Source organism: Leptonychotes weddellii, chromosome 4 (genome assembly GCF_054177405.1).
Source record: "Leptonychotes weddellii isolate Sample4059 chromosome 4, ASM5417740v2, whole genome shotgun sequence".
Classification (NCBI taxonomy): domain Eukaryota; kingdom Metazoa; phylum Chordata; class Mammalia; order Carnivora; family Phocidae; genus Leptonychotes; species Leptonychotes weddellii.
The window spans coordinates 36,627,183-36,649,700 of record NC_138372.1 but is presented as its reverse complement, the minus strand read 5'-3'; the positions used below and the strand labels follow the sequence as shown (position 1 = coordinate 36,649,700).

The window sequence follows — 22,518 nt, the reverse complement described above, 5'->3', positions numbered from 1 at the left end:
CACAAACAATGAATCATGGAACACTACATCTAAAACTAATGATGTAATGTATGGGGATTAACATAAGAATTAAAAAAAAAGATACAGTGCTTAATGCTCAAAATACTCATAGTCTAGTAGAAAGACATGGAGCTAATACGTAATATTAAGTATGCACAAGGTGCTTGGGGAATACAGGTGAAATTCATAGGGAGTTACTCTACCTGAGTGGGCTAAAGAAGGACTTGAAAGGAATGACATACAGAAAAATGAAATTAGAAGTTTTGTTCTTTTTATTTAGAGATTTTTATATTAGCAGCATTCCTAGTTTATTGGGTTGCAGATATTTGCTATTTTTATAAAAGAATATTGGTATTTTAAGCCTCATAATTAAATATCAGAAATGAAGGATCAGTGGCTTACATAATTGTGGAGGAGAGGGCCCTGGCCAGCTAGTGTAATCATATATGGTCTGAACCAGATTGAGGATTAAGGTCAACCAGCAGGGATGGACAGATCCCAAGCAGTTGTTTTGTTAATGATTCATCTCCAGTATTGGCATATGCTTACAGGCAGACAGTGGAGCAGAGATCAGATACTCTTTTGGATGTAGAAACATGTAGAAAACTATCATGGATTTAACAATAAAAATATATTTAAGGACAATATACTATTAGTAAACAAATGCTTGTGCTATAAAAGAATAATTTCTTAAAATTCAGGACAGGTGTCACCTCTAGGAAGCCTTGCCACTGTCCATCCTTCTCTTGCCTCAGTCTGAGTTAAAATGCACATTCTTTATGCTCCGATAATATCCATATACTAACCTATGATGGAATTCATTACACTGTCTGTCTCCCTATTAGGTTGTCAGCTCCCCAAGGGAGCTATGTCTATAATCTCAATGTGTTACACAGTGCCTTTGAAAAAGTGAGTGTTATATTGAAAAATAAATAATCTCTAATAGTCTTATTGAATAATGAGAGAGACCAGCTTGGGTAGTGGAAAAAGCAAGGAAATGCTGCTGTATGACTCTAATTTTGTGATCTTCCCCCATAGCCGTTAATAGGACTAATAAAGCAAAAGCCTTCATTTTCCTTGTAGAATGAACTAACAATGTCCAGACCAGGTACTTTGTGTTCTGCTGGCCCTGAAGCACTTGAGAATATTGTGGCCTGTGCTCTGTGCACCAGGCACCCACACACCATCTGGAAAGAGACTTGAATTCCAGCCTAGATGAGTTCATCCAGTGGTTCTAGAGTTTCTTCCCCAGATTCACCAAGTCTCTGATAGCCCTGAAACAATTGGCCCCTCGGATCGGGCCATTCTGGGATGGAACTCTGAGCCTTCTGCAGTGGTGATGGTGCTGATTAAAGTAAACATGTCCACAGAACCAGATTGCTAGCCTGGCTACATGATGACATATGCCACAGAGCCAGGCAAGTTCCATTTGGGCACCATTTGAATTAATTAAATATAGATAGTACTATATAAAGCACAGGTACTATATAAAGCACAATAAGCGTTAATTTCCTTCCCTCTATTAGAGTTATTTGGACATCTGTTGGTTGCGTGGGAACATTGGCACATGACTGCCCTTGGTGTGAAGCTGTGTTTTTGGCTCTAGTTGCTTCATCAAGAAAAGCTACATAACAGGGCACCTGGGTGGCTCAGTTGGTTGAGCGACTGCCTTCGGCTCAGGTCGTGATCCTGGAGTCCCGGGATTGAGTCACTCAGCGGGCAGTCTGCTTCTCCCCCTGACCCTCCCTCCTCTCATGCTCTCTCTATCTCATTCTCTCTCTCAAATAAATAAATAAAATCTTAAAAAAGAAAAAAAGAAAAAGCTACATAACATGTGGCACACTAAACCACCAATATTAACCAGTAATAAGTGAGTTAATAGGTATCTCTTTTTCTGACCAGGAGGGCCCACAAGGCAAATGTCTCCATTCATCCAGGATAGGTACTGGTTTATATGATACAATTCTAGAAAACTTAAACATTGAATTTGACTAGAATAGTGCCAGCTGAGGTCACCAGCCAGCTATGAGTTGCTTATATGTAAGTTTCTGAGGTGGAAATGTTTAGCACATCAGCATACATGCTACAAAGTGTTAAATCAGGCATCGCACACTACTTCTAAGCTGTGTTCTGAGTAGCTGCAAACAGTTACCTAGGAATTGCTGACAATTACACAGGTTGCATGTAACATATACAGAGTGTTGTATTAAATTTTACCTACACAGTTAGTACCAATGTTCACAGACAAAATTATTAGCTTTTGAACTGCATGCCCTTAGGTGCAGTATTTCAGATCATTGTAAACTTCTGCTGCTATGCTGACAGGTACTTGTTAGCCTTAATATTCAAGTGATAGTTTTCCACATTACTTAATCTTTGGCAAGAGTTAATTGACTTAAAGCTCTTATTATCAGTAGGCTGTCTTCACCTGCACTTTCCATCTCAGTAATTAGCCATATTCACAGTGGCATACCCTTAATTCCAAACTACTCAGTGCTTCATGCCTGGCTGAAGCCTAGATGACCATGTTACTCTAACCCTACACCTCCATTTGATCCAGCAAATTTAGCCCAGGTGTGGGGTCTGTGTGGGAGACTAAGGAGTGTTAATTTCCAGCTGCTACCCTAGGAGCAGATATGGATTCTGCAGAAGTAGCTGATAAAACAGATGGATATGTTGTGGTCAGGGAACCAAGACTTCATAAGAGTCTTCATGCCAGATTTCCATATAATTTTCCCCAAACTTCTCTATTCCCTTTGTGCTACGTTTTCCTTCCAGTACTTTTAAAGGAAATGTATTGTCATCCTAAACATCCCAGGTCAAGGGCTTAATTAATGCTTTAAAATAAAGGTTCCAAAACACCAGGAGAGTTTGTCATTTTCTCCCTGGTTTGTTTTGTGAAGAGGGAGGAGAGAAGGTGAGGAGGAACCCCTCCTGTTCCATGATTACATCCTACCCACTCATTTTCTCCTTTTCTCCTCTGCTTTTGATTTTTAGTGGCAGTCTTAACAGAATGTCAAGATCAATTTGCAGCATGGTTTAACTCAAGGTTTGCGTTCTGCCAGCAGCAATTGTCCCTGCAAACAATGCCGTGTGTTCTTGTAACTTCAGAAGCTTTTAGAAGGATCATGGCAAGGGCAGCATCTAATGACTTTATTAGTGTAAGGTTTCAAAATGGGCTCCGTAATTGTTCATATCTCTTTGTCAGCAAGTCATAATTACTGCTCAGCATTGTCCAAGGGTGCACTTGTGAATAGTTTTCTAATAGTACTGAAAGGAAGGGAAAGAGGGGAGGATAAAAGGTGATAGCCTCTTATGACTGAGAACAAGCCAGTCTGTATATAGATGATGGCTAAACTGTTTATAATACTTTACTCTTTTTAAAATAGAAGATTATCCTTTTTAAAATGTTCTTTTGGGTAGTTTGAAATGACTAATTTGGAAGCCTTTTTTACTGTAATTTAGATACTTCCCACACTACTACCTAGTACTACAATCATAACTGCCTGGTGCTACATGCACTAAATCTGAATCAGGCTATGTATTTTTCCTTGACATTAATCTAATTATTGCTATTTAGGAAATGTGCATTTAACTCAGATACAGTTTTCTGTGTGTTTTCACAGTCTTTGTGAAAACTGTTGTTAGAAAAGAACAATACAAAGGTGATAACTGTAGACAAGACAGTCCAAAAGAACGACATTGTAAGTTTTTATTAAATCTTTTTCTCACGCACTAGACCTTTCTTGTTACTCTTTTGGTGTTCTCCTTGGTCTTTCTGCTAAACCCTTTGTGTTTTGAATATTCTAAGTATCTTGATTGTAAGAGTTACAGAATTAAAAGAATCATTGCCTTCTCAAGATATATGAAGGTTCAGCTTAATGCCAAGCCTTTGTGCTCTGTTGCCAAATTTTTTCCTGTTCTGTGACTCTGTACATTCATGTACAGTTCTGTGCAAATATTCACTCCCAATAGCTAGTTATCCTAGTATTTTAGAATATACAGATTCAAATAAATATGACTGCCATAGATATTTAATCCAGTGTTTATATAGAATAAAAAACATGAGTTTTCTAATGAAACAAATTCTAAAAATAAGACATCTCCAAAATTAAATATTTTTTTAAGTAATATATACCCCATCATGGCTTTTACCTTTACTTCTTGCCTAAAATTGAAAAGATCTCAAAAAATTTATTTTTTTTCTTAACTGCTTTGTTAGTACTAATAATTTTTATATTCATGGTTGTTTCTGAAGAGTTTTTACTAATCATATCATCTGTGCCACTTAAATCAGTAGCACAGTTCTCCTCTTCCATAAATACTGATGGTAATACACTCAGAAAAATTATAATGGAAACATGTTAGTTCAGTCATATAAAACCAACTATGGAAACTGGTTCCTCTGACATTTTTCCAGTATTTTCCTGTCAGTCTACATAGATACTCAAAGAGGTTTTAGGGCAGTTATCTTAATGATCTAATCTGCTAAATATACCACCAAAAATTGAAAGAGGAAATAACTGTTAGTCTGGAATTGGGGAGTCAGGTGGAATCCTGTTTCTTATTTGTTTGGGTAATTCATTAGGAAACGGTTTGGTATCCTTTCCTCAAGGATGTGTCTTTGAACTTGATTGCATTATAGTAATAGAGAAAAGTGACAAAATAGTTTTATATTATTAACAAATAAAGGCTTAACCTTAGGGATTTTTGTAAAAAGCCTTCTGTTAATTTATCTACTATTGGCTGATTCAGTCTGTAGCCACACCAACAATTTAAAGAATCCTTCTAAACAGTCTCCTTCAATGTATCTTTCTTTTCCTCAATGCATGATCAGCACCAAGAAAGTCCTCTAACATTCTTTTCTACACATCTCAACTAAGGAAAGAGTGAAGCAAGCTTATACGAACAATAAAGAAGCTTTGATTGCTGTATCTCAATCTGAGAAATTATATTTCCAGCCCAGTATCAAATCAGGTATTGGTGGCTCTGAGCAGCACCCAAATAAGTTACTCAACAACCACAGCAACAAAAATTTATTTGGCTATTATGAAAGCTATGTAAGTATTAACTTCTTATTAGTTCTTAAAGCAAAACCTATACAAATTTAAATATGTCAGTTGCTGTTCTTGAAAGACTATGATAAACTATTTTTTTATTGTTTATACAGATAGTCAGACCTCATTCATAAAATGTAGCCCTATTAGGAAGTGGGACTCAGTCAGTCTGGGAGTATGAAGAACTCAAGGAATATTAGGCAAGTGGTATAACATTTCCAGATCTTTTTTTTTTTCATCTCTGAAAATTGGGGGAGAGGACGCTAACAGCTGATCTATTTGACCTAAGACTTTTGACCTTTATCTCTAAAATTCTCTTTCTGATGACTTGGACACAATTGTTTTCAATAGAAAAAAGAGAAGTAAGCAAGATTTTGTTTTTAAAATAAATGTTCGTAAAGTATGTAAGTAGATTATAGCATACTGCGCTTGCCAGTTTGTGATGATTTAGTTAGTGTGACCTTAGTGGAGTGTAGCTAAGGAAGCCACAATCATTTTCTCCCTCTTTCACCAATAAAGATAGCTTCCTTACCCTTAGAACTGTTCTCCAAGCTCATGCCATTTTTGACAGGAGCTTCTACTGAGAGAGTATCAGTAGCTAAGAACAAGACTATCATTACTGCTTTTGTAAAAAATCAAAACACATAATAACTGTAACCATTAAACCTACTATGTGCCAGACTCTCTCTATATGAGCTCCTTTAATGCTCACTGTATATACATTACCTCATTTAACTACAATTCTACAAAGGTCCAATCACATATGTGGAAACTATTTTTGGCTCAGAGAAGTTCTGTAATTTACCCAGTGTCATGTAAATGGTTGTACCAGGTATAAATCCCAAATCAACCTATGCTTTTCTGCTTCATAATGCTTCTTGCCCCATGACCTTGTCAGGCTGGATTATTCAACAATGAAAGTGTACTGAATAACTATGCAAAACCTTGTGGGAGTTATAAGAGAAATATAACGCATGGACCTTTTGCACAAGGAACAAATAAACATGGGATTCACTAAATCTTAGAGTTGCAGGTTAGAGAGGTATTCTCAATATCCAGGCGGCAGGTATTTTTCCTCATAATGTGCTTAACTGATGTTACTACAGTTGCTACCTGAATACTCCTAGGGACAAAGAAATTAAAGCTTCAAAAGATAGTGTATTTTTGAGCTACTCGAAAAGTCAGAAAAGGTTTTTGCTACAGTGCTTCTTCCTCTGGAGGGCTTCTGCAACTTTCTCCCTTTTGGTTCTAGTTTTGAATTAATAAGCTTAACTTGGGAGTTAATAAGCCTAACTTCTGTTCTTCATTACAGTCCTTTATCAGTTTGACCACAGCTATCTTGTTTACCCTATTTTTCTTGCTTTTTCTTACCAAGTATGTTTGTTTATTTCCATTGTTCCTTATATGCTAGGGTATCTAGACCCAGCCCATTCAGAAGGTGCTCAAATCAAGCTCCAGAGCAAGTTTATCTCATGCTATGCTCAATTCTATTCTGTAATTTTATTATTGACTCCTATTGAATTGAGGTAGTCAACTAAAACCCCCTACCAGTTTCTCAGATATGAGGCTGCCGAGAATAGTCTGGGTCTGTGTTGTTACTAAACTAGATCTCTGCCATTCTCTACTAATGCAGTTGACTGACAGCATCTTTTGAAGTTCAGATTCTATTAACTCTCCCAAGAGTTATCACTCACAAATGATGCTGTAACTCCTGTCATTTCTACTGTTATCATTCTTGATAATCCTCTCTGCTCCTAGACATATCTAACTCCAGAAAATTTTTTTCGTCTCCTTATTTACCAAACTTGGATGTAGTCATCAAGAGAAGCTTTATCACGTCATATATTTTGATTTCAAGCACCTGGCTCTCACCAGCACTTCCTATTCCTATCTTACTTGATCAAGTGCTGAAGTTTTTTTTTTTTATCATTATGCCCTCTAATCTATTGACCCCACCACTTTACTTCATCTGCCCTTTTCTGTCTCCAATCTTCATTTCCCTCTTTGTCCTATTTAGATTTCAAGGTCCATCATTATCATCATTGTAATATCTTGAATTTCCTCACCTCTGTCTCCCTCCATTGTACTCATTTTGTTGAACCCAACTATTCACCTTCTGTGTGCCTAGGCCTTTGCACTTGAACACTGCTGGAGACAGTCACACTAATTTTTTTTCTAAATAAACACAAACTTCAAGCAAGCAATAATGCTGAGAAAGCCTACTGTGAATCTCTAGTTTTTCTTTCCCCAGATAAGATGGCTATTTCATACTACTACTCATTCGTTAAACATCACATGTCCCTCGCTTCTCCCTTTCCCAGCTGTCCTTACTAGTTGACTGAGAAAACAGAAGTCATTAGATGGAAATGACTCTTAATTTTCTTTCTTCAGGTCTCAATGTAAATGTCTACTCTTCAAAAAGGCCTACTGAACCCTTTTAGAGGAAGCTTCTTCACCATCATTCTCTTTCATAGAACTCTCTTAGAACTTTCCATAATAAGCCGTTATTTTGCTTATTAAAATTTTGTTTTCTAATTTTTCCATTAGAGTGTAAGATTACTAAGGGCAAGAATCACATCAGTCTTCTACACTTTGTTTCTTACTCCAGTACTCAATAATTACTTGTTGGATACTATAAAAATGCAGGAGCGCCTGGGTGGCTCAGTCGTTAAGAGTCTGCCTTCAGCTCAGATCATGATCTCAGGGTCCTGGGATCGAGCCCCACATTGGGCTCCCTGCTCCAGGGGAGGCCTGCTTCTCCCTGTCCCACTCCCCCTGCTTGTGTTCCCTCTCTCGCTGTGTCTCTCTCTGTCAAATAAATAAATAAAATCTTAAAAAAAAAAAATGAATGGGAAGAAATTAGAGAGCGAGACAAACCATGACAAACTCTTGACTCTGGGAAACAAACTGAGGGTTGCAGAAGGGGAGGTGGGGGGGGATGGGGTAACTGGGTGATGGGCATTAAGGAGGGCTCATGATATGATAAGCACTGGGTTTTATATGCAACTAATGAATCACTGAACACTATATCAAAAACTAATGATGTACTATATGTTGGCTAATTGAATTTAAATTAAAAACAAAAAAAACCAAAATTAAACGAAACAAAACAAAAAATATATAAAAATGCAGAACAGTGTAATGGTTGAGTATGAATTAATTTGGATTTAGTCAAACTAAGATTGGAATTCTAGCTATGCCAGTAAGCCACCATAGTGACCTTGAGCAAGTTGCTTAAACCCTCTAAGTTGCAGTTTCTGTATTGGAAAATGGAGATTAAAAACTATATCCCTTAGAGGACTTGTTAGAAATAAGTGGGATAATTGATTTTTGAAAAGGGACAAAGCACAGAGTAAGTGCTCAGTGCATTTTATCTATATATGTATATTTTATTTCTTTATCTCAGACATTTATGAAAATGTTGACAAAGCCAAGTGGTAAGCTGTTTGAGACCACCTTCAGTTTGGTAGCACTCTACAGGTTCAATTTCTCAGTGACAAAGGATTTATCCAACTTAGCCTACATTTCTGAATCTTACCCTGAAGGATACTTTGAGACACCTCGTCACTTCTTACTGAAGTCCAGATAGTTGAAACTTAAGGAATGCTCCTGAGTTCTCAGCCTGGTAACCTCATAGTTAAGTTAGGTTTATTGTGTTCTTTTTTTTTTAATTTTATTTATTTATTTGAGAGAGAGAATGAGATAGAGAGAGCATGAGAGGGGGGAGGGTCAGAGGGAGAAGCAGACTCCCCGCTGAGCAGGGAGCCCAATGCGGGACTCGATCCCAGGACTCCAGGATCATGACCTGAGCCAAAGGCAGTCGCTTAACCAACTGAGCCACCCAGGCGCCCGGTTTATTGTGTTCTTAATAACCCATGCTGTCTTCTAGTTATCACTATGGTATTCTAAGTATTCATAAGCCATTTGTCTAAGTGACTTTTCTAGCTTCTGTAGAGGACTGAGGTCAAGTTTACTAATCTGTACTTTTTGAAACTCATGGTATTTACTTGTTTTTAGGGATGCAGATTCCTCAGATGATAGTCATTTTTATCATCATTCATTCTAGCTTTTTACTGACACATTTATTCTACTACCTATCCATTTCTTTGTCCAGTATTTTGTTGTTACTTTGTCCAGTAACGTACCTATCCATTAAACATTTATAAACACCTGGGGTGACTCAAGTTTTTGAGTTTCTACTATGTGTCAGGTACAGTTTATTGTACTGTATTTATTTATTGAGTTTCTACTATGTGCCAGGTACAGTTATGTACTGGAGTTTACAGTTTACTATTTGTAGTTCTCATTGATTAATAAAAAAAATTTAACAGTTCATCTCAAGATTTCCTGGCACTGAATTCAAGAAAGAATTTTTTTGCATGATTATCTATTTGAGAGTCATTTAAGAAATAAAATAGACAATTATTTTCTACTGTTGTTTTGCATACGACAGATTATTTTAAATTTAAATAGATGTTTCTTATATCAATCCTCTGTAAAAGCAGAGGGCTTTGTATTAAATATTTTTTCAGTAATGGTAATTGTTTTAGGGAGCTTAGGTGATATGGTCCTTAAATATTCCTTTTTGATGATCTGACTCATAGCTGGTATAGAACTTAAAGGAAAAGCCTATGTAGTCAACCTGTCCATGTAGCTCTCTTTGTCAAACATCAGTTATCTCAAGTGAGCCTTTGTCAAGTGCTGGACTGTAATCCTTTCTTGCTTGAAAGCTTTAATGAGTGACTGAGATGCTAATATATTGGATTGTTGGTCATTTATCTTTTAAAGACTTTCTTCCTATGTATGAGATTTCTGCTTATACTCTCCCACATTTTTTTTATCCATTAGGATGACAGTAGGTGGGGAGATGGGCTAAATAGGTGATGGGGATTAAGGAGTGCACTTGTTGTGATGAGCACTGGATATTGCATGGAAGTGTTGAATCACTATATTGTACACCTGAAACTAATATCACACTGTATGTTAACTAACTGGAATTTAAATAAAAACTTTTTTAAAAATCAAATACAGGGTGCCTGGGTGGGTCAGTTGGTTAAGTGCCTGCCTTTGGCTCTGGTCATGATCCCAGGATTCTGGGATCCAGTCCCACATTGGGCTCCTTGCTCACTGGGGAGTTTGCTTCTCCCTCTACCCTTCCCCCCTGCTTGTGATCTCTCTCTCTCTCTCTCTCTCTCTCACTCTATCTCAAATAAAATCTTTATAAATAAATAATCAGATACATAAGGAAATTATGTATAGATGTCAATGTTCCAAGAGAAGCCAACCAACTCTAAAATAAACCATGCTGAAAATTTTTTATATAATAATAAAAATCACAAAGTCTCCAACTTTTGCAGGGGGGGTGGAAATCAGGGAACATGACAATATGAAAAAATAGGTATCTTCAAATCTCTGCCCTAGAATAGGGCATGATCTTATGTTACAAGGATGCTGATGCATACCGTAGAAGTTATAAAGCAATATAATACAGTGCCAAGCATGGTGCTAAGCATAACTCCTTGTTTAGTGATGTGAGTCTGATACTGCTGTTATAATTTATTAGGAAACATTTTGCCATATCCACGAGGGGGTGGATAAAGAAAAAACTGATTTTGATTCTGAAGCACATAAAAGAAAGGAAAAAGAATATTAAGTAATCTGCAGACCAATTCTAAAAATAGGTATCATTATCTTCATTTTATGTATTAGAAAGCTAAGGCTCAGAGCAATTAAGTTATCCAGAGAAACAACTAGTAAGTGATAAAACCAGGTTTGTTTGATGCCTAAGTCTGTGTTCCTACAGAATTACACTGCTTGCAATGCCATCCAGGCACCCCTAATATGTTAATGTTTCAATATTTTACACGTCTTTAAAATCACATTTTCGGTCAGTGGGTGGTGACAGGATGAAATTATGTGAAAACTGCAGTATGCTAAAAAATCAGAAGGGAAGCTTAAAGTCATGAACTTGTGGACCAATACCTGCTTATTTTGAGGGTCCAAATGCCTATGGTGATAGAAGCACAGTGGAAGGGGCTTTAGAGACCATGATAATTCATTGTCAACCGTCTTAATTAAATTGATTTCAGAAGTGGTTGGAAGAGGAAAAGGAAAGTTGTATGATCAACATTGTTATAGTGGAGATAAAAGTTACCGAGGCTGAATTGGCTTATTCATGTAATAAATATAATTAGTCACTAGGTGCTAGGAATGCAGAGGTGAATAAGGGATGATTTGTCTCCTTCTAATAGCTATCTAGGAGTACCATCATGGAATACAAAATTCTCCCTGACTTCTGGGCCCCTTCTCTGAATCTCTCCAGCATTTCATCTGAACCACTAAATCCAGGCCCCAATTAAATACCAGATTATGTTTCCTGTTTACAGGCCTTGATTTACCAAACCCAAAATATCCTTAGTATCTTAAGGACAGAAACCATGTCTTATCTTGTCATATATTTAGTAGGTCCTCCTAGATATTGATTGATTGGTAAAAGGCAGAACACAGAAAAAATATTATCTATCATTTAACCTAAATTTGCTCTCTTACACAGCCCTGGAAAATGAATCTTCTCTTTACATTGCTAGAGGAAGAATTTTTGCATTTGATAAGAGATTGGATTAGATATTCTCTGTTATTCCTCCCAGCTAAGATTTATATGAGGTACTTAAAATGAATGTTTATGTTCTTACTAGTGGTGAGAAAAAGCCAATTATCTATTTATGATTATTATCCTTCCAAAAAATTAGTATAAATAATGACCCGATAGTCATTAAACTGTCAGTGCCTCAAAGCCTTTTCATTTGAGTGAAATAAGGAGATAAATTAAGAAGTTAATTGCTTTTTTAAAACTCTGTCTACTAATCATTTGAGACAATTTAACAGTTTACTGTTACTGGGAAGTCCAATAAACCTCAGACAGGTAAGGGATGCTTTTTAGATTAAAGCTTCCCAAAATCTCACCTGTGTTTTCTTAAATTTGTCTTTAGTTTGGCTGTGTTCTAATATGCATACAGTATTTGCATTTTCACGGAGAGACATTATACCATCCTTTTAGGAAATGATTGATACATACTGATAATATGGATCAGTAGTCATTAAGTGATTTTACCTTTTTACCCTGTAATTCCACTGTACAGACTTTTTGTCTTAAGGAAATACTTCTGGTTATTTATCCCAGTATTATTTATAATGATAAAAAACTAGAAAGGAAAATCTAGCTGCAGGTGAATAGTTATGAATATAGCAACATATACATCTACTCAATGGAATATTATTCAAACACTTAAGTAAAATGCCAGTTCGATTACTGTTGCGTAGAAGGCTAAAAGATTGTATTCATTCATATAGTGATTACCACAAAAAGGAAAAGATATATTTGAACAAAAGACCAATAAAAAATAGACAAATGTGATTAATATTGTGTTAAAAGTTTATGGAACTGTGATACTCTATGTGGAAAACCCAAAAGACTCCACCCCAAAATTGCTAGAACTCATACAGGAATTCAGCAAAGTGGCAGGATATAAAATCAGCGCACAGAAGTCAGTTGCATTTCTATACACTAACAATGAGACAGAAGAAAGAGAAATTAAGGAATCTATGCCATTTACAATTGCACCAAAAACCATCAGATACCTAGGAATAAACCTAACCAAAGAGGTAAAGCATCTGTACTCTGAAAACTGTAGAACACTCATGAAATAAATTGAGAAAGACACAAAGAAATGGAAAGATGTTCCATGCTCATGGATTGGAAGAACAAATATTGTTAAAATGTCTGTGCTTCCCAGAGCAATCCATACATTCAGTGCAATCCCTATCAAAATACCATCCACATTTTTTAGAGAGCTGGAACAAATAATCCTAAAATTTGTATGGAACCAGAAAAGACCCTGAATAGCCCGAGGAATGTTGAAAAAGAAAACAAAAGCTGGTGGCATCACAATTCCAGACTTCAAGCTATATTACAGAGCTGTAATCATCAAGGCAGTATGGTACTGGCACAAAAACAGAGACATAGATCAATGGAACAGAATAGAGAACCCAGAAATGGACCCTCAACTCTGTGGTCAACTAATCTTCAACAAGGCAGGAAAGAATACCAGTGGAAAAAAGACAGTCTCTTCAACAAATGGTGTTGGGAAAATTGGACAGCAACATGCAGAAGAATGAAACTGGACCATTTTCTTACACCATACATAAAAATAGACTAAAATGGATGAAAGACCTAAAATGTGAGACAGGAATCCATCAAAATCCTAGAAGAGAACACAGGCAGCAATCTCTTTGACCTTGGCCGCAGCAACTTCTGGCTAGACACATCTCCAAAGGAAAGGGAAACATGGCCAAAAATGAGCTATTGGGACTCCATCAAGATAAAAAGCTTTTGCACAGCAAAGGAAACAGTCAACGAAACCAAAAGACAACCTACAGAATAGGAGAAGATCTTTGCAAACGACATATCAGATAAAGGCCTAGTATCCAAAATCTATAAAGAACTTACCAAACTCAACACCCAAAGAACAAATAATCCAATCCAGAAATGGGCAGAAGACATGAACAGACATTTCTGCAAAGAAGACATCCAAATGGCCGACAGACACATGAAAAAGTGCTCAACATCACTCGGCATCAGGAAAATAATCAAAACCATAATGAGATACCACCTCACACCAGTCAGAATGGCTAAAATTAACAAAACAGGAAACAACAAATGTTGGTGAGGATGTGGAGAAAGGGGAACCCTCCTACACTATTGGTGGGAATGCAAATTGGTACAGCCACTCTGGAAAACAGTATGGAGGTTCCTCAAGAAGCTAAAAATAGAGCTACCCTATGATCCAGCAATTGCACTATCAGGTATATACCCCAAAGATACAAATGTAGTGATCCGAAGGAGCGCCTGCACCCCAATGTTTATAGCAGCAATGTCCGCAATAGCCAAACTATGGAAAGAGTCCAGATGTCTATCGACAGATGAATGGATAAAGAAGGTGTGGTGTATATATACATGGAATATTACTCATCCATCAAAAAAAAGAAATCTTGCCATTTGCAACGATGTGGATGGAACTAGAGAGTATTATGCTAAGCGAAATAAGTCAATCAGAGAAAGACAATTATCATATGATTTCACTCATATGTGTAATTAAAGAAACAAAACAGAAGAGCATAGAGGAAGGGAGGGAACAAGACATAATCAGAGAGGGAGACAAACCATAGGAGACTCTTAACCATAGGAAACAAACTGAGGGTTGCTGGAGGGGAACGGGGTGTGGGTGATGGACATTAAGGAGGGCACATGAGGTAATGAGCACCGGGTGTTATATACAACTGATGAATCACTGAACTCTACCTCTGAAACTAATAATACACTATATGTTAATGAATTGAGTTTAAATTTTAAAAAAGTTTATGGAATTGATGTTACATGCAATTTTTATTTTTTAAGGGACTTACTATCTTTCAAATTTGATATTTATTTCCTGACTGGCTAATAAATGCACATTAATCAAAACTCAAAAGGCATAAAAAGGTATGAAATGAAAAGTCTCGTACTTACCCCTGTCTCTAAGTTACCCTCCCCAGAGGCACTGTTATTTATCCATCCAGAGATTATCTTATATATATTAGCAAGCTAACATATACTTAATTTTCCCCAGTTTTACACAAATGGTAAACACTTTATTCAACACACTGCTTTTTCCACTAACATTAAATGTTAAAGATATTCCATATCAGTTCATAAAGAACTCTGTTTTGTGGCTAAATATTATCCCTTTAAATTCCATAAGGTACTATAATTTGTTTAATAAGATCCTTCCTACACATGGACATCCAATAGTCTGCTACTACAATTCAGTAGTAACAGTATACATAGATGATTTCCCACATGAAAATATAGACTAAATTCCCAGATGTAGGAGTGCTAGGTTAAGAGTATGTGTGCATTCTTTTTCTTTTTTTTTTAAAGATTTTATTTATTTATTTGAGAGAGAGAATGAGATAGAGAGAGCATGAGAGGGGGGAGGGTCAGAGGGAGAAGCAGGCTCCCCGCTGAGCAGGGAGCCCGATGCGGGACTCGATCCAGGGACTCCGGGATCATGACCTGAGCCGAAGGCAGTCGCTTAACCAACTGAGCCACCCAGGCGCCCCGAGTATGTGTGCATTCTTTAACAGATGAATATAGCGGGGGGGAAGAGAGGCAAACCATAAAATAGACTCTTAACTATAAAGAACAAACTGAGGGTGGGTGGAGAGGAGGTGGGTGAGGAATGGGTTAAAGGGGTGATGGGTATTAAGGAGGGCACTTGTGATGGGCACTGGGTGTTGTATGTAAGTAATGAATCACTAAATCCTACACCTGAAACTAATATTACACTGTATGTTAACTAACTGGAATTTAAATAATAATTTAAATAACTTGGAAGAAAGAGAAGGGTATGTGTGTGCTGTTAATTTTCATAGATATTGGCAAATTACCCACAAGGGAGTTGGTACCAATTTCACTCTTAATAGTGTACAAGTGTGCCTATTTCCCTATAACCTTGCTTTAGTAATTTGACATATGAAAAATAGTTTCTTAGTGTAGCTTTATTTTTTTTTAAGTTTATTTATTTAAGCAATCTCTACACCCATTGTGGGACTGGAACTCACAAACCCAAGATCAAGAGTTGTGTACTCCAACAACTGAGCCAGCGAGGCATCCCTCTTACTGTAGCTTTCATTAGAAGTTAATTCATTATGAGTTATTTTGAGTATCTTTTCACATGTTTATGAGCCACTACTACTTCCATTTCTGGGAGCTGTCTTCATAAATTGTTGATCTTTTCCTTATTGTTGTAAAGAGTTCTTTATATATTAGGGAAATTAGCCCTTTTTCTGTGCTTTGAAATTCAGAATTTTTTCCCCTGTTTATCATTTATCTTTTGGCCTTGTTAAGCTGTTTTTTACCATATAGAAATAGTCCAAATTATCAATTTTGTCTTTTATGCTTCACTCTGCTCTAGCTATACTAACCTCCTTTTTACCTTTAAAATATGCTAGATACTCTCCAACTTCAAGGTCTTGGTATTTGCTGTTCTTTCTGCCTGAAATTCTCTTCCCAGAGATATGTGTTTCACCTCCTCCTTCACCTCTTTTGAGTCTTTAACCAAAACCAACAACTTTTCAGTGTGATGTGTTCCCTGACTATTTTATGTTGCAGCCTCCCCTTCCCTCCTTCGTTTTTCTGTATCACCTATAGCTCACAGGCTTTAGAGGTATATTTTTATTAGTCTCACAGAGACATTGCAGCTCACCTACACAAATGAAGCAAGTGAGAATTAACATCTTCAATGTGGTCATCACCTCAGGAGAGTAGATATATGCTCCACTGAAGCTGCTATTGCCCAAAATATTTTGGGGACAACTTCTTAAAGAATTGCATTCCGAGACAGCTTAAAGCCTTACAAGGAAAACAGTCCTGTGTCCTGAAAGCAGTGTTTCTCAGTGTGGTCCATCGGTCACTTATATCAAAATCACCTGGGTGGGTTGGCAGCTTATTAAAACAGGCAATTTCCTGGGCCTTTCCCCAGATCTACTGAATCAGAATCTCTGAGGGATGGGGCTGAGGAACTTACCTTTTAGAATAAACTCCCTAGGGGCACCAGGGTGGCGCAATTGGTTAAGCGACCAACTCTTGGTTTTGGCTCAGGTCGTGATCTCAGGATCATGAGACCGAGCCCCATGTTGGGCTCCGCACTCAGTGTGGAGTCTGCTTCAGATTCTCTCTCCCTCTCCCTCTGCCCTTCCTGCTCATGGGCTGGCATGCTCTCTCTCTCAAAATAAATAAATGAATTCATTCATTCATTCATCTTGAAAAAGAATTTTTTTTAACTCCCTAGGTGATTCCTAAGCCATTAAAGTTTGAAGATCACTGCCTATAAAGTCAGTGTCTCCCAACTTAGTCATGTACCTTGTTTACCTAACTCAGTTTGAATCAGATGTAAGACTATTTCCAAAAATCAAAGCCACCCTCAAAGGACAAAGGGGCATGTGCCAGGGATGCTGAAGGTCATTCCCAATGGGAACTCCAGAAATGAGGTGACCAGTTGCAGACTCACAGAAATGATGTTGTGGTAGGAGACAAAACTCTTTGGCTGGCCTGATTTTGGTATGCTTAGCAGTGCTAGTAACTTGGTAAGTGTCACTTCACACATTAAAGAACCTTGGCTTATCAGGGAAATTCAAATCAAAACCACACTGAGATACCACCTTACACCAGTTAGAATGGCAAATATTGACAAGGCAAGAAACAACAAATGTTGGACAGGTTGCAGAGAAAGGGGAACCCTCTTACACTCTTGGTGGGAATGCAAGTTGGTACAGCCACTTTAGAAAAGAGTGTGGAGGTTCCTCAAAAAATTAAAAGTAGAGCTACCCTATGACCCAGCAATTGCACTCCTGAGTATTTACCCCAAAGACACAGATGTAGTGAAAAGAAGGGCCATATGCACCCCAATGTTCATAGCAGCAATGTCCGCAATAGCCAAACTGTGGAAAGAGCCGAGATGCCCTTCAACAGAGGAATGGATAAAGAAGATGTGGTCCATATATACAGTGGAATATTACTCAGCCATCAGAAAGGATGAATACCCAACTTTTACATCAACATGGATGGGACTGGAGGAGATTATGTTAAGTGAAATAAGTCAAGCAGAGAAAGTCAATTATCATATGGTTTCACTTATTTGTGGAACATAAGGAATAGCATGGAGCACATTAGGAGAAGGAAGAGAAAAATGAAGGGGTGGAAATCAGAGGAGGAGACGAACCATGAGAGACTATGGACTCTGAGAAACAAACTGAGGGTTTTAGAGGGGAGGGGAGAGGGGGGATGGGTTAGCTCAGTGATGGGTATTAAGCCTCCTTAATTGCGTGGAGCACTGGGTGTTATACGAAAACAATGAATCATGGAACACTACATCAAAAACTAATGATATACTGTATGGTGACTAACATAACATAATAAAATAAAAAAAATAAAGAACCTTGGCTTTAATTTTCCTATTAAAGGGAAAAGGGGAAGAAAGGAGAATTGTGTGTTGGCTAGATAGGTAGATGATCTCTAGGTTCCTTTCTCTATCTTATGTTCTGGTTTTTCTGCTGATGATAAAAAAAACCCTCGACACATGAATGAATATGTATAAGTAACTAGGATTATTACTATAGCAAAAGCTGCTAATTTGGTCTGTTTTAAGAGGAAGAGCCTTCTTAATTAAAAAATAGTTATTTTAGTTCTGTACCCACTTTTTAATTTTTCTTTTATTAAAGATGAGTTGTTTGGAAAAGCAGATTCTGATTGCATTTAGCTATATAACTGTATTGTGCCTATAATATCCACTTTTAAATGTGTAAAGTTTGTAGTATCACAGCTGCAGCATCAGGTATTTTCTTATTTTCCAAATATTAATACTTGCCCTTTTATTCTCTAAATGAATATAAAACCAGTGACTATATTTTTTAGTCAACAGTTCTTACTATGCAAAATATCAGTGTTGGCCCATAGATAAAAGCTATCATTTTAATCCTGAAAGTAGTTGTGATAAAAATGTTAAATATTATTATGCAGTTAATAATAAAATAGTACCAATGTTAAGGGCATACCATATTTTGAGCATAATTCTGAGTAAACTTTTTGTATCTTATAAGAATATGTGTTTTAAAAATAAGTGTTATTCCCATTTTGCATCCGAGGCTTCTTTGGAGGTCATATTGAAATGTAATAATCAGGAGGCCTCACACAGTCATTAGCAGTTTTCAGCTTCCATTTTTTATCAGATGTGCCTCCTTTTACATTACCTGGTTTATTGTAGGTAGTCAGTAAATGTTTGTGGACTTTCACCACTCTCCCCCTAATTTGCTGTTTCTTTTAGTATATATTTTATGTTGGAATACAGCTTAATAAAAGTCAGTGACTGGTTTAATTATGACTTTGAAAGAAACTAAACTATATCCTGTTTTGAATTAAAATGAGATTACTTTTTCCCATATCTGATTTATTAGTAATCCTGGTTTCCATTAGCAAGATAGAAAAGATCTATGCTTCAGAGACTGAAAATTTTACTAATGATTAATATATGCTAGCCATTAGATGTTCTGCTTGTTTTTCTCCCCAAACTTCAGATTAAAAGATAAGATTGTATCTTTCTAATTTTAGATGTCTAATAATAAGAACCGGTGAATATGAGCTACTAATTATATTTTGTTTCTTCAGCAAGGCAGAAGTTTGAGACTTCTCACTCACTAACCCCACCACCACTACTACCACCCAGCTCCCAGGGACCAATGAGTTGCTTTATAGTACCTGATTTGTGATTAACTGTTTTCTCTTCATTCATTTTCTCAACCCTTCGTTCTTCTTCCCCTTCCTCCCTAACCCCCTTCCTCCCACCTTCGCTTTACCCTCTTAGTGAGGGCATTTGTTCTTTATCTTTTCAAATTTGTCACTTTAGCTTTTGGTTTTGGGGGTTGATTTGGCAACTTATTCCCTCTTCTCAAATAGATACATGATGAGTAGGTTGTTTCATTTATTTAAATCTTTTATAATTAAAAAACAAAGCCATTTCTCCTTGCCACAGAACAGTTGCCATTGCTTCCCCTTTTGGTTTTGAGATTGCAGGAATCCAGTTGCTGTGGAAACCAATTATCCCTTCATGACACCTGATTCTCATGAACACCATATGCAGTTGGACTGACAAGTTTGGTGCTGCCATTAGATGCACCAGCACGCTTTCATTTTTAAAAGGGAAGACAATGCCGCACTTATGAGAACCACATTTTTTCTCTTGAAACAATTTGTTTTTCCCTTGTCTGTTTTTGTGCTAATGTTTTGAACTGTATGCTGTGAATGATAACTTCGTGCTGTGAATGATGTTGAGAGGAAGAAGCAGAGTCCCCCAAGCCATGAGAAAGATTTGATATCTGCATTGTGAAGTTCTTGTTAATTGTAATGGAAGGAACTAGTAAGTAGGAATTTTGTAATTTGGGGCTGTCCATTGGCCCTACAGGCTCTCAATGATTATAATTTGAAAATCTCAAAGTAAACATGATTCAGATCTTAGGAAGATTAATTTAGATTAATTAAAATTTTAACAAAGTCTCTCTTTGATTAGAACAAATTGTTAGTTAAGGCCACTAGGAAGCATCATCTGGCTGCGGGATCCCTGTGTATTTCTCAGCTACTTCCAAAACATTAGAATGACTTGCCAATACCTGGCAAATAACTGATCACTTTGTTGTTTTTTATAATTAATTGAGCAGCTAATGTACCTTTGAAGGCTGTATCTCTCTTGAATATGTTTTATGAAGTTTTGAAATTTGTGTTGTATATTAATTTAAACCTAATAAGATACCTATATTTTCATAATTATTTTTCCTTCTAGCTCATTTTCATAAAAAGACAATTTGGGAAGTACACAATTTCTGAGCAAAATTACCTTGAAATTGAATTCTTTAAACCATTAAGCTAGCCAGTCTGCCTGCCTACCTGCCTCCATCTCTCTTTCTTTCCTTCATTTTTTGGGGGTATCCTATTTAGGTAGTATTTAATATCACTTGTGAGGCTAGTACTGTGATGGGCATCTACTGTGTGATATCCACTTAATCCATTGGTGTGAAAGCAACAAGGACTTATTTTTTCCCTTTTGTAGGGAATGACATTCCAACTGTTTTTTGACATCTTTAAATTCAGAGGTCAACAGTGATCAAATCAGGATCAAGATAGACTTCAAATATTTTCGTAAGAGCAGAAAGAAAAATGAGATCCTAACTTTCTAGTGTCCTGATCTACACATCTCTATTGATGAATTAAAGCTATATGGGTATGAAATTTGGTACCAGAGGCTCAGGCTGCTTGAGCACCTTTTATCGTGTAATAGTTCTGGAATGTGAAGATCTGAATTTTCATGGGAGCACTGATATGGCCAACAATGGATTTCTTAGGGCCTTGTCATTTCAAATTGCCATGAGGTCTGGTTATTGCTGCTCTAAATGTAAATATGAAACCGCCTCCCAATGAACTTATTGCGGTGGTGCTAACTTGTCTTGACACTCTTGCTGACAGTTCTAGTGGCCCTTAACATGGTCTACTTTTGTAGTCACAGCACAGGTTTTATGGAGAATTCAGCCTAAATTTCTGGAATGAATTTCTATAGACAAGAGATATATTGGCTTTAAAAATTAAGAGGTTTGATTCTGTTTTGAATTTGGTTATCAAATGAATCTGAGCACATGACATTTTCATGCCGTTTGTCTTTTCAAATAGATTTACCTTCTAATGCATGTGACAACAGGATTTTGCTCATCAGCTAGAACATACATTTCGGAGGAGTTGTTACCTAAAATATTATCATAAGGCATAAGAAAACACACGACTTAAGTTGCCTTTCATGAACATAATTAAGAATTAATAAGCCAGTACCAGTGGCTAGTCCCCAGAATTTCCACTGTTTTGCCTTTTGTGACCTGTGTTATTAAAAGTCCATTATTTTTACAGACTTTATTAAATTGGATCTTATTAAAGCATTCTATATTTGCATTTGGTCTTTCATAATTCATTATTATTATGACATTTACTTTTTACCATCAGATCTGAAAACATATCATAAGCTACCCTTTTCTCTTGAAAGAAATGCTAATTTCAAACAGTCCTCTAATAGAAGAGAAAAGCTTTATCAGTTTTTTCATTTATTCCAGATCGTGTTAAGAATACTAATGCTAGACTTCAGTATGCTAATATCTCTGAGCTTTTTTTGGTAAAAGCTTAGAATTATTATTTTTATCCCATGGTAAGTATGAAACCAGAAGACCTGCTACTACTGGAGAAAACACAATTCTAAAGTACAATTCTTGATTCTAAAGACTTGTGAAAATGTTGCTAAATCCTGTTTAGACTAGGATGCTGCCAGTCAATTTAACTTTGTACCATACAATATTTGTCCTATTTAAGAAATTATTTTCTCTTAAAATTCAGTTTGTTTGTTTTTCTCATAGTCTAGGTCAATATAGCTTGAAACGTTTAAGACTAAGAATCCTATGCTGTCAGCCCCAGACACCATTTAGGGTGTGCTGCCTGCCTTTCTATATGGTAGTCATTTCTATATCATTTAAGATGCAGTTGAAAACTCAATATAGCAAGATTTTATATATTGATATCAGACAGGCTATCTAATTATTACTAACATAATTAGTAAAATAGTGAGTTTTCTGTTGGGGTACTAGTAAATTTATTAAACTCTGAAATGAAATTTACTTTGGCTTTTGTCTCATTTTAGATTTCTGACAATGTGCAATAGACATTTTGGCAGTGTTGTTGCACAAACCATTCGGACTCAAAAAACAGATCAGTTTCCACTTTTTCTGATTATTATGGGAAAGCGATCATCTAATGAAGTGTTAAATGTGATACAAGGTAAAG

The 22,518-nt window shown here is 36.6% G+C and overlaps 1 protein-coding gene across 3 annotated transcripts in view; it reads left to right on the top strand.

Annotated features, from left to right (window-relative positions):
- FAF1 (Fas associated factor 1) overlaps positions 1–22,518 on the top strand; it is a 466,200-nt gene that overhangs the window by 357,577 nt on the left and 86,105 nt on the right. For all 3 annotated transcript variants that reach the window (XM_081816911.1, XM_081816912.1, XM_081816913.1), the window contains exon 13: positions 22,376–22,512. In XM_081816911.1, the coding sequence (XP_081673037.1) occupies positions 22,376–22,512 (137 nt within the window). The remainder of the gene's footprint in view (positions 1–22,375; positions 22,513–22,518) is intronic.